The sequence below is a fragment of the Nymphaea colorata genome, chromosome 2 (genome assembly GCF_008831285.2).
Source record: "Nymphaea colorata isolate Beijing-Zhang1983 chromosome 2, ASM883128v2, whole genome shotgun sequence".
NCBI classification, from domain to species: Eukaryota; Viridiplantae; Streptophyta; class Magnoliopsida; order Nymphaeales; family Nymphaeaceae; genus Nymphaea; species Nymphaea colorata.
In genome coordinates this window covers 4,935,225-4,948,254 of record NC_045139.1, presented here as the reverse complement: position 1 = coordinate 4,948,254, position 13,030 = coordinate 4,935,225, and the positions used below count along the sequence as shown (strand labels likewise).

The 13,030-nt window shown below is 38.5% G+C and overlaps 2 protein-coding genes across 2 annotated transcripts in view; both read right to left on the bottom strand.

The window, feature by feature from the left end:
* Positions 1-2,640, bottom strand: part of LOC116246798 (DNA ligase 6) — a 44,696-nt gene extending 42,056 nt beyond the window's left edge. The window contains 1 exon segment of the mRNA XM_050075756.1: positions 113-2,640. Coding sequence (XP_049931713.1) covers positions 113-2,591 — 2,479 coding nt within the window. The 5' untranslated portion in view covers positions 2,592-2,640.
* A 3,108-nt stretch (positions 2,641-5,748) lies between these two features.
* LOC116248223 (uncharacterized) lies at positions 5,749-10,714 on the bottom strand. The gene is made up of 5 exons (XM_031620886.2): positions 10,285-10,714; positions 6,968-7,230; positions 6,376-6,504; positions 6,222-6,287; positions 5,749-6,148 (listed from the first exon to the last, which is right to left on the bottom strand). Exons 1-5 carry the CDS (start codon positions 10,559-10,561, stop codon positions 6,065-6,067), a joined length of 819 nt encoding a protein of 272 aa, XP_031476746.1. The 5' UTR covers positions 10,562-10,714; the 3' UTR covers positions 5,749-6,064.
* Positions 10,715-13,030: the final 2,316 nt, after the last annotated feature.

The following is a 13,030-nucleotide window of genomic DNA, read 5'->3' as shown; positions in this document are numbered from 1 at the left end:
AAAGCTTTGTCCAAACAAGAAGATATGAAACCTTGAAGATCAAGGCACCTCTGAGTAGATTTTTCACAAAAAAACAAGTGGAATATTGTTACGTGCAACTTGAACCACCGACCATGTTCAACAGGCAAGTACGTTTCAGGAGGTAAAGAAACAAAGCTTGTAGATGCCTCCAGCGATTTATTTCCACTTCCATGTAAAATAGGTACATGAATCACTTTCTCCTGGCAACTATCTTCCTTTCGGGGAGAGGCTTCGCTAGGAATCATATGAAATTTTTCTAATGCCCTGCAAGAACCCACCTTCCCATCAAAATCCTCAACCAAGCAAGTGGATTAATTGTAGAAAATATCCAAAGCAAGATTAAGATCACCGTTTGCCTTTTCCAATAAGATTGTAGCGCGCTGTGCAGTTATATTGCTATCTAGTATATGAACAAGCTGAGATACTTTTCCTCCATCTGCAGTGGCTGCATCATGGAGGACCTCATTCTTTGAACATCCATCAGTTACATCACAATCGATACCACCATCTTGAGGAACATTATTTTGTGCTTTTCCAAAGAACTTCGTAATTGTGACTTGCTTGTATTTGTCTGACTTCAAATTTGTAGACACCCTTCCTTTTTTCTTTGATCTATTTGATCCAACGGTTTCCCTTTTCTTGGGACTAATAAGTTTGGGCAGGGGAGGTTTTGTGGATTGACTTGGGCTGCTAATTGAGAACACATCCGTCACGTCAGTTTCTATTGGCCCTAATGTGGTACATAATCCAGAGTCAGGAACCAATTTCTGTAAAGGGTCACTAGCAGAGTTTGCACCATCTTGCATAGGACTGGTTTTAATTTGAGAAACCTGATCATGCAGTTCCCTTTCGTTTTCGTAAAAAATGGATACTGCTTCAGTGATTTCGCCATTGGCTTCAGAAAGCAGATTCACCATCTGAGATACTGTTACCCACCCTGGCAAGCAATCTCGAAGTTCTTGTATGCTTGTTTCTGCATTCATGTGTGTAATCCCGGTGTCTGAAACCATCACTTGAACTTCTGACGGAGGACATTCAGGAGCTTTTCCAGTCACTTCTAACTGTGCATTGGAAAGAGAACCTAGCAAACTAAGCCCCTCAACTTTCTCAGGAGATACATGAAATTTCATTTCACCCTCCGCATGTTCCAGTTCCTCCCCTTGATTTGCCAAAGCATTTTGCACATATAGCTTTCTATCTATCCCTGAACAGACACCAACTTCTTTCATAAAATTGGTTAGGGTCTTCCCATTCTCATGTCTATTCAATGCCTTGAAATGGAACGCCTCCAAGAAGCCTACTTTATTGGCCGTCTCGTCCATTAATCCAGAGAAATGCTTGCAGATATCACGATGATATGGGCTGTTGGATTTCTTCCCACTTTCCATGCCTGCGGTCGGAATGACATTCTTCGGTTTCAAGAACCTAACATATTTCCTTAGCTCATCGTAACTAGAGTGTTCACTGTATGGAACAAGATGAATCTCACATGAATTCTTCATCCTCGCAATGAAATCATCCCGTTTAGCACTGAAAACCCACCCCGTAGGAACGAAACCCACCGCTCTGGAATACTTTCTCTCGTCCAATACCTTCTTCATGTTCACGAAATTAGGCCGAAAATAAGGCCATGTCTCGCCCAATTCATTCCAACGCACCACATGAACGTCACTCTCAGAAGCATCAACCGTGAATTCCCCACTCCCGCTCAATCCCAACTGATCCAATATCACCATTTTCATTGAGTCGACAAACACCCGGCAACCGATCCGACGGGAAATTTCCTGCAAGATCTTCTCCTTGCCGACAACATAAGTGGAAATGAGGAAAAGAACAGACTCTCGCTCGGCCACTCCATCATTTCCACCGCAAGCCTTACCCTTAATCCTTTCGATGGTTTTCACTATGTATTCAATCGATTCATCTTGGGACGGGAAAACGAATCGAGGATTGCAGTAAGTAGTATCAAGAAAGACCGCATCAGCACCAACAAATTCATTAAGAATGGGATCGCTCAGCATCGATTCAGAAAACCTCATATCGCCGGTATGAACATACCTCTTCTCTCGCCCTTCCGACCCCAATACCTTCACCAGAACCTGAACGGCACCGGGGCAGTGATTGGCATCAATCAGAGTGACCTCGCAGCCATCTATCCGGACAGGGCGGCCGACCTCGATGGGAACGAGGAAACATTCGAGCACGTTAAGGCAGGCAACACAGAGCCTGGCGGTTACCGGCGAACAGAATATGAGGCCCCTGGACCAGTTAGGGCTGAGACCAGCGTAATGGTCGGAGTGGAAGTGGGTGAGGAAGTAGGCGACGGAGAAGGCGCCAGATGAGCGGAATCCGTCGACAACGAAGCGGGTGTCTGGAATACGCTTGGAATTGGGGAAGTTGGGCGGGAAGGGAGGGAGGGAAGAGCCTTCTGAAAGGATCCTGACAGAGAGAGGAGGAGGTGAAGGGTTCTGGGAAGGGCGGAGGATGGAAGAACGGGAGAAGCAGGCGAGGAAGTAAGAAGAAGAATCAATTTCAAGGGTTTCGGGAGGAGGAAGAGACAGGGTGGCCATGGCAGAACAGGGTCTTACATTCCGAAAGGAGAGAGAGGCTGAGAGGGAGTTGCCGTTGGAAAGAAACAAGGGAGGCGTGCTTCCCGCGCTTTTAGCCGCAGATGGAGTCAATCGTATCGGAGGTGAATCGTTTTACAAAATGACAAGGAGAACCGGAATGTATCGGTTGTATTGAATCCAAATGAACTGGTTTATTTATGAAGTTGAAAAAGAAAAACTCGGACATGCCCCACATTTTTGTGGATGGTCAAAACAAAATTCCTCTCAATCAAAATTTGGAAATACCATAAAATTTTATTAAAATGATTATAAGTAATCGTTAAAACTTTTGTGGCAACTATTTTCAAATAACAATTTTTTATTTTTAATCACTCCGTAATATAGACAGGAGTTATGTCTTGTTGTGTGCTGAAATATTGTCAGATAATTAGTAACTAAGAACTTATTGCTAAAAACAAATTTGTACAATAATGTTTCAAGATATTTTTAACAAGTGATGATTCTTTTAACAATATACTTTTTTTTACTACCCATCCGGTAACATCTAACTTATAACAACATATAATTCATAACATATATATATATATATATATATATATATATATATATATATATATATAAAGAGAAAAAGAGATAGAGAGAGAAGTCAATGCTACTAGATGCTGGATAGTTGATGGATTGCTGAACTGTAAAATTTTTTACTAAAACGACCACAATAGTCACTAAACCCACCACAAGTAACAAAATTTTTATTTATTTTTACATAGATGTCTTACAACTATTTACTTACTTATGCATGTTGTGCCCCTTTAAAAATGAGAATTTCTACAACAATGCCTTGTAGCCAAAGATTTCTACTTCCTCCACTAACCATAAGTTGTCATTAATACCAATAGTAATTGTTTTTAACGACAAAATTTTTCTTAAAGTGTTTTTTTAGCGATTTAAATTTAACAAGCAAATACATTAGATTGAGCATAGTTGTCAGATGGTTAAAATACAAAATCTTGTTGCTCACAAGATCATAAAACTGTCGTTAAAGCAACCATAAACTGTTGCTAATGTCAATATAGTGATTCTTTTTAGCGACGAAGTTTTTAAGTTTTAGTCATGCATTTGCATCTGCTTGTTAAAGCAGTTTGTTTGTCCTAATTATTTTGGTGCGTTTATGTTAAATCGCTATCATCATATATAATTATTTTTGCGCTGGTCATATTGGACTTCATTGTTTTGTTGTTTGGCAACTTGCTATGGGTTTGCTTTTACGTTGATGGAAGGTATTGCATTGGCAGTCATTGTTGTTCAATTGTTGCATGCATCTTTAGGGGCGGGCCGACAGTCCAACCTCTGGATCCGGGTAAGGCCAATTGAATTCAAATCCAAAAAATACATGACACAATTAAAATTTTTTATTTTTTTCATTGGCCAGGGTGGGGCCATGGCCTAGGCGGCCCCCTCCTCCCTCCGCCCCTGCATATCATAGTTGGTGAGTCTGAGGGTCATGGTCTTACGTTAAAATTTTAAAAACATAATTTGACTGTTAAACAATGAAAAATTCCTTACTCCACTCCTACGTATAACTTTGTTCAGCTGGTTCTTCTCTTTGCATGGTGAAACAACAGTGCACTGGTTGTTTATAAGCTTACCAAGAACTTGAGAAAACCGAAAAAGAACATCTTTCACACAGGTGATGATCTTAAGCCAACTGCAGATCTTGGTGTTTGCATTTTTCTACAAACCCTCTTTTTTTTTATATATATAAAAAAGAAAGAGCACATAAAGAGGCGAAATTTCATTTTCCCCATAGGAAAAGCTAAATTTCATCTTCCACCCCCATTTACTTGTTCTCTTATTTTTTCCATTTATCTTTCTTACAAAGATTAGAGCAGCGTCAATGTTGAGCCACAACACACTGCCCGAGGGGCATATTTGTCTTTTTAAAGTACTTTTTTCCATTTATAATTCTGTCCTTCAAGGATGTTTTCCAATGAATATTCTGGTAACGTGCATAGTTATTTTTTGTTGTTTCAAATAAACTAACAAGGATTTACCTAACCCATATTAAAATTAAGTTGGTCCAACCTATTCTGATAAAAAAAACATGATTCATTTCCCAATTTTCCATATACAAAGAGGTAGATAAGGACATAGAGAAGCTGGTCAGGAGCATATAGGTGGTCGGGCTAAGGGCACATGAAAAAATATGTCGCTTCTAGTTCAATTCCTGTAGATGCTATGTCTATCCATCTTAAGTGGTTGATCATGGTGTCTTAAGTTCAAGGGTGCCGTCTCCGACATAGCCCAAGACCGTACAAGCAAAAAGAAATGGGAAGGGGAGAATTCAGGCTCTTTTCCAAGTGATGGGTTGTATTCCCTTGTGCACCCAGAAGATGTGATAATATCAAAATAGAAAAAACGAAAAGGAAAAACCAGATTTAACAGGTGCAGTGAATGAACAGGAGATTGGTTCCGGTAGACATGGTTATGAAGTACCAATAAATAAAAAGTAAGCTACCAGAGAATTTGGAAATCTTCAGCTTTTAAAGACTCTTTCAAGCTATTGAACTGCACAACAAAACTAGGCATTTCCAACCTAGATAGAATGGTGTCGTGGAGTTGTCAGAAACCACTCGATCATACAGCAGAGTTGTTGCCGACTCAAGGAGAGAGGGTGAACATTTGAGAAACAGCCGCAATTTAGTTGTCATTGCTTTGTAGCACATACTAGACCATTTTGGCAGTCTAATATCATCAATACTTATCATCACCCGAAGGAGAAGAATTTTGTTCCGGAAGTTATACTATATTGTGACATAGAAAGTCTATAATTGAGAAAGCTTTCTCGCTTGAAGCAAGTTACTGAAATAGGACTTAAATACTTGCATAACTTTCAAAGCCAAAGACACAGAGAAGCAGGAATACAAGTATATAAAATTTTAAATTGAACTACTTAAATTGCAAGATGCATAAACTCATCTCAGTTTGTTAGGTAATGTAGATAAAAATATTGAACTGATAACCACTAGATTTTTAGACTATTGAAGTACAGATATCTATTAATCCTGCAACAAGAACCCCCAATGTTCAGGCCATGTTTGGACTCATGACAAGCACTTGTTGAACCCATATATTGACTCAAGGAACTTACAACCCAATAAATTGCTTTTCGTAGGGTTGTCAGTCACGCAGGTATCCCAAAAATATTCTGATCAAGATCCAAAAGTGTCATCAGTTAGTATGACCATGTAGAGGCCATAGGCATACCGTTTAAAGGAGGTACAACACTCACTCTCATATTTGAAGAATCCATAAAGAGGCTGTTTTCATAAAGAACAGCTGATGCAGCTGGCCAAGCTTAATATATCATATCCTCGAAACCTGCTTTTCAAGAATAGCTTGTTCTGTAACAAGCTTAGGATACACAGAGTAACTGTTAAGAAAGAAAAGTTCTCCGTGTTGACCATTTGTAATCTCTAATCCCCAGTCTTCTGTCTCTTCTTCCCTGACGATGCTTTGGTCTTTTCTTTGACCTCTTGAATTCCTTTCTTCATCAATTTCTGGACATAATACTTGGTCAACTCCTACTGTAGTTCACTATATAGGAAGTAAGCGAGAAGGAGATCATGTTACCTTTTTCCTGCTTCTATTTCTCTGTCTTTGGCGCCCTCGATTCTTGTTCTTTTGATTAGCTGCATTCTGAATAGGGTGATGCATATGAAATTTTAATATATACGTCATACAACGATCAAACACAGTAATTTCTTTCTTCGAGAATCTGTATTACCTGTGCAGCAACAACCGTGCGAGCATGTCTCTCTGCATGGGTCTCTGTTTCTTCCACAATTTCACCATCATCATTCAGCACAAGCTTTAGCCTCCCCTCCTTAAATAATTTCTCAGAACGACCATGTCTCTGAGGCCAAAATGTGACATGTTCATGAGACTCATCTTGTGGTTAGAAAAAAACTACTGAAAAGGAAGCGTCAAGCATGCATCTTCATCCCTTTGATCGAGGAAATGTTCATTTCACAAGGTCAAATAGCTTTTCAACAACCAAAGCATGATGTCAGATATATTCTAAAGGTCTGAAGCCAAAGATAGAACCACAGAAAAATAGCTTTTCAACAACCAAAGCAACTAAATGTGCAAATTTTGAAGCCTCCTGCACCATGGTTCTGTATGTTTACTTAGAGAAGCCTAGAGAACCACACCTGGTTCACTAGAGCCCACTCAAAGAGCAACCTGGAAAGAATCTTGTTGTTACAAATGCGAATATTGCCACCATAGAGTAAGAAAGAAAGAGCTGAAAGGCACAAATTCCAAGCTTTATAGTTATTAATTCAGCAACTATATATACATAACCACAGACCCATTACCTTTGACTTAAGGTGTGTCCTCATTGTCTCCTCAGACAAACATATTATTCTGGGACACAGCTTGCATTTGAAGACAGATTTAAGCCTTATGACACAATCAAGAAGCTCAGGTTGTGGAGGGCTTGCGGTACTGCAAGAACTTGCCAAAGCCATAGGAACCATTTGGCTGGCTCCAGGAATCCCCTTCTCACTCTCTTCATCCACGATCGAAGCATGCTTACTCCTCCCATCAGCATTATCTTGTTCTCCATTCATCATAGCACCTACATTTGGAGTTGACAGTATTACAAAACAAAAGTAAATCAACATTACCGTGTTCCTCATTCATCATAAAACCTACATTTGGAAATGACTATATTACAAAACAAAAGTAAACTGAGGCACATTGGCCTTCAGACGCAAGAAACTGTGACAGCTGCCAAAAGCAACCCAGCACAATATTAGTATGATGCAGAAGAAATAACATGTTGTACTTGTACCCCGCAATGAAGGCAAGCCTACCCAAACTCAGTTGTGCTCTGCTTTCCACGATAAACAGCATTGAGAGAGTATACTTCGCTAGTAAAAAAGCCAAACTCATGGTCTAACAATAGATTGTACATTGAACAACTGCAATTTTTTCTTTTTTTAACGGCCAAAATTAGATGGCAAGCCATGCTGTGAAACGAAACGACAAGAATAAAACAAAAGCCATGCATGCATGCAAGTGAAATAGAGAATGTGCTCACCATATAAACAAACTGTTCAGACAATGATTAAATTTGAAGTTCGAAGATACTAAACCATCTCATCATCACATATAGTGACAGCACCAAAGAAAGTGATTCTTAGAAAATAAAAAATCTAGAAAATTTCGTACAATATGGAATAAGGTTCTGATTCCAGTGCCACAATAATTTAATAAACAGAACCTGACAATTTGATCAATCAAAGCGTCATCATGGATGGAGGGTTGAAGAGAGATCTTGTCTTAATGTCCAATGTCTCATATTAATTATTTAAATATGCATTAATATTTTTAGCAAATTACGAGCTTTCTAGGACATCAATAGTGAACTCACTGAAAACATATAACTTGATGCCACAATTTCCTGAATTTGGCATGATCAGGCTTGGACTTGGATTTGATTTTCAAAAGCCAAACCAGGCTTTAGTTGCTTAAGAGTTAAGATCCTAAATTTACATGCAAAACAGAGTAAAGGGCTTGCATTTTAGTTAGGCTTCATTTGGGTACATAATCCATGCAGAAATATTCCAAAAACCAGATCGGTACCAGACCTGCCTAAATGGATCTGGATTATGGAATCAGGTTGATTGTTGGATAAACAGAAACAACAAAACAATGACCTGACCAATGTCCGTGAAGCAAGTTATGATAGGAGCAAGTACAAATTGCCCAACGGAAAACCTTCTTTTTCTAAATCCTCCTACAGAACCCATGGTGTCAGACAAGTCAAACAGCAGATAAAAGACAAATGCAACTTGATGTTCAATATTGATAGAGATGAAAGACACCAAAATCTAGCCACATAAGGAATTAAGGATCTTCATAGACTTATAACAGGCTTACTGATATCAACAAAATAGTACTAAAAAATTCTATCCACTGGTCACATGGTGGGGATACTTCTCATATTCATTTTGAACTGAATTGACTCAATTCAGCAATAATCAAGTGTTTTAAATTCACTGGATGCATGAGTTAGATGAATGATATCTTCAAGGTGCCAAGACATCCTCTAACAAACTCCAACATCTGCAGGCCCTCGTCAGATCCAAACTACGTTCACATTGTGCTCGTTAAATTTGGTCTTATTCCAAATCACTCAAAAATGGATATAATGTTTTCCAACTGAAAATCTGCTTTTTGCTGCAGCTAAAATCCAATCTTTTTATTAATATACATTGGAACTTAGTTTCAGTCAGCAAAATTTTACTTAAGTGTCTTCAAGTCACTGCTCCTTCACCCCCTCAGTCACAATTTTTGAGTATCTGGAATTACTGAAGCTCCAGTTGTTACAATGTATGTCACGTGGCGATTTTCTCTATATTTTGTATCACCTGTTGTTACAGACAATAAAGTTATTGTTCTTTGTTTTGCTAAAATGATGAAAAAGTTTTGAACGCAACAATACTTTCATAGAACCATGGGGACAGTAAGATAGTTTAGACTGATCTCAGAGCAATGGCCCTCCATCTGGCAGGAAAGCTCATGAGACTCCTCAAAGATAAAAGTATCTTTTTCAGCTCTTCCGAAAGCTGTCTCCAAAACTCAGGTTAGAGTGAGACATGCTTCAACTTCACAAGACAAGTGGCTGATAACAGAACCCCAGACTCAAATTGTGATCTTCAAATTTTCTTCTGTGGCCTATCATATGAACAGTGCAACTTCCCTGCAGCTAAGACGATGCGTAATTTATCTTGTCAAATTGGAGAAAATGCTCATAGGATAAAAGACCATCAAGATATTACAAACTGTCAAATGTACCCTATTTGAGAGTATGTCAATCAAATCTGGTGCTTCTTAATTACTGAAATTGTATCCAAAACGACACTAAGAGCATATCCTCAGGGCCACCAAATTCACATAACCATGGAACCTTTAGCATTTAACTTGGCTGGCCTCCGTGAAGTACATTTGCACAATGTATAAAAGTGAAGCTACCAACAACTGAATGCATCGATTGTAAAATGTCCAACAACTATCAAACATAAAACTATTTGCCAATTTGGCACTGCCATCCAATGCGTTAAATAATGTAAGACTAACCAACTGAAACAAGCCAGATATACACAAGATTGCAATGTGAGAAAAACACAAAGACTCTTCTGTATGAAAACTGATCACCAAAGTCGCTCTTATACGACGGGTCCCTTAACAGCCTTATTGGCATCACAAATTGAATAAGTGGAAAAGACGAGAAAATACAGGATTTTGCCTTGTAGAGAGGATAATCCAAATTCCAATATACCAACATTTCCGATTTCCCTGAAGGACTTGGTGCAACCAATCAATCTTTAATCCGTTCAAACAACAAACACAATGGAAGAAATGCAACTCATTGAACAGAAAATTTATCACGGGCACCGGAAGTTATTGTAGTATATTGCACCATATTTACCCAAAGAAAAAAATCAGCTTGAGCTAAACTCAGCTGATTGTCTGCCTTATGCTGGATGTGGAGATGAAATTTCTTAGCATTTACAGACTAAAAATATCCTTTCAGAAACTAGGTATCAAACTAGACCAAGAAAACCAACAGCACGATAAAAATCCAAACAGAGGGAGAAGGAAGGGGGTCCAACGGTTCGCAAACCTGAAGGATTGCAATCAATCTCATTGCCGGAGCTTTCTTCACTCTCATACCCTGATTGGGGCCCCGATTCTTCAGGCTCTCCTCTTACTTTTTCATCGCCACCACCATCTTCCTCATTAATGTCCTCGCTACCCTCATCATGCTCTTCCGTCTCCCATTCTTCTTTTCCTGCTTCTTCTTCGTCTGAAGAGGTGGCAAAAGAAGAAGAGGAAGAAGCAGCAGAGGAAGGAGCGTCTCCCTCCCCATGCTCTACCCTGTAAAACCGTCTCTTGATCATCCTCTCTCTCTCTCTCTCCCTCTCCCACTCCCTCTCTCTCTGCTCCCTGCTTCTTCTTCTTCTTCCTCTTCCGCTATTCCGCAGGGCGACCGCCGCGAAGAGGGCGATGAAGCAGCAGATGCTCTTGTCCGGATCGTGTCGCAGGCCCACTTTGACGCATGACACCAAATCGTTGTCAATGTCCGTCAGAAATATTTAGGGAAACTTCGTTTTTCCGGGCTACTTTACGAATTTTATCTAATACTTTTTTTGCGAAAAATAAATTTTTTATAAAATTTAAAATAAGCGCTCAAACTAAGATTTTCAACTTAAGGTACGTTTTTTTTTTTCTAAATAGTTGATCCATTTGACCGTCGATTTCAAATGCACACTACCATTAGAGCCCAGCTTAGCTTAGTGAGTTCAAGCTCAACTCGACTCAAAAATTAATGTACATTAATACACTAGTCCATTACAGCCCTAGCTTAGACTCAAAAATTTATGTACATTAATACACTAGTCCATTAGAGCCCGAGCTTGGTCAGCTCAAGCTCAAACTCGACTCAAAAACTTAAGCTCAAGTTCAACTCGACTCAAAAACTTGAGCTCCAGCTCTAACTCAGCTCAAACTCCACTCAAGCTCTTTATAGCAAGCTCAAGCTCGACTCGACTTCACAATTTCAAGCACTAATTTGAGTTGTTTAATTCATTTAACTCCTTTAGCCATTAACTCGTTTAGCGTTAACTCGCTTAAGCATTAACTCGTATTAATTAGTATAACTTGTGAAATCGATTTTGACAATATTATATGGAGTACTAGCTTGCGAGTCGAGTTGAGTATAAACAAATCAAGTTCATAAAACTCAACTCAAATTCGACCCATTTATCATTTCTAATGTTTTGTAAGCATGATATGGGCTCGTTTATAAACTAGTCGAGCACAAAACCTCTAAAAAAAAATATATAGTACTTTTACATATTGCCATTTGATTGAAGAAGCTTTCCATCAACATATTCTTACATTTTATAATAAACATTTCGATAATTTTCTACATAAAATGTTTCACTTTTGTGTTTGTCCATATCGAGGGAGAGTATCCCATTTAAAAAATAAGAGCATTTTGGCAATTTTTTTTAAGAAGTATAAGTTTATGAAAGGCACAACTTTTTGATAAGCTTTATATGAAAAATTAATAACAAAAAACAAGCTCAAACTGAGATTTTCTTAGGGCCATATGATAAATTCAGTTGAATTGTTGTATTAATCAATTCACTCATTTCAAAACTAATTTTTACAACACTACATAAAAAAGTATAAGTTTATGAAATGCACAACTTTTAATAAGCTTTATTTGAAAAATTAATAACAAAAAACAAGCTCAAACTGAGATTTTAAATGAATCTCCTCCTCTAATATAGTGTAGTTTGGGAGCTTGCATTTAGGGCTGCACATGAGCCGAGTCGAACCCGAGCTTGGCCAGCTCGAGCACGACTCGGCTCAAAAAGCATGAGCTTGAGCTCGGCTTGAACTAAACTCGAGCTTTTTATAATAAGCTCGAGCTTGACTCAACTACACAAAATCGAGCTTGAACTCGACTCTTTTAACCTATTTAAATAGTTTAGGTGTTAACAACATAAGCAAGTTGAGTTTCTGAAATTCGAACTCACTCGTTTATTATTTCTAATATCATTGTCAGCTCAAACTTGGATTGTTTATAAACGAGTCGAGTACGAGCCAAATTTTTTTGAAGAGTCATACAACGGGAAACTACATTGGTGCCACCCATAACATTTAAATCTCAAAATGAATCTCTTGGATGTGCCTTTTATTATTAATCAAGGATTTCTTCGTAGACATGTAAATTAGCTGGGAATTTGATCTCAATGGGTTTTACTTTTTTGTCGCTAACCCTTAAGAGAAGGTGAAAGAGCAGGGGCAGAGCCAAGGTAGGGCCCACATGGACCTTGACCTCAATTCTTTTAAAAAAAATTACATATTTAGAAAATTTCATTTGTTTTATATAAAAAATTGAAAATTGATATTTCTATTCTAGTCAAAATTTTAAAACTTTAATTAAGTTTTCTTTATTAAAAAATTATGGCTTCGCCCCTAATGAAGGGCTTAGTCGCTTCGGCCTGCCATATACGATATTAATTAATTGGATAATTCAATAATAACTTTAGAAAACAAATGAACGTGGGACAGCAAAATATGAGAAAACGAGAGTGTCGCTGTCAAAATTGAAACTTGATCTTAGGGCATGTGGGGATATTGTTGGACCCACTTTCCGCTCCCCGGATTTGTGGACCCGCGGGAGATTCCTTCGGGAACGAAGGCTGGATCGGGCCAAGCGTTAGAGAACCAGGTCCGGGACTTGTTTCGGTTATGCTTTCATACCCAAATAAAACGATACTTTTAATGATGTGCTAAGGGGTCCCTTTGCACTTGATCCAAACAATAAATGGATCCCTCTTTTTAGTTCTCACTAA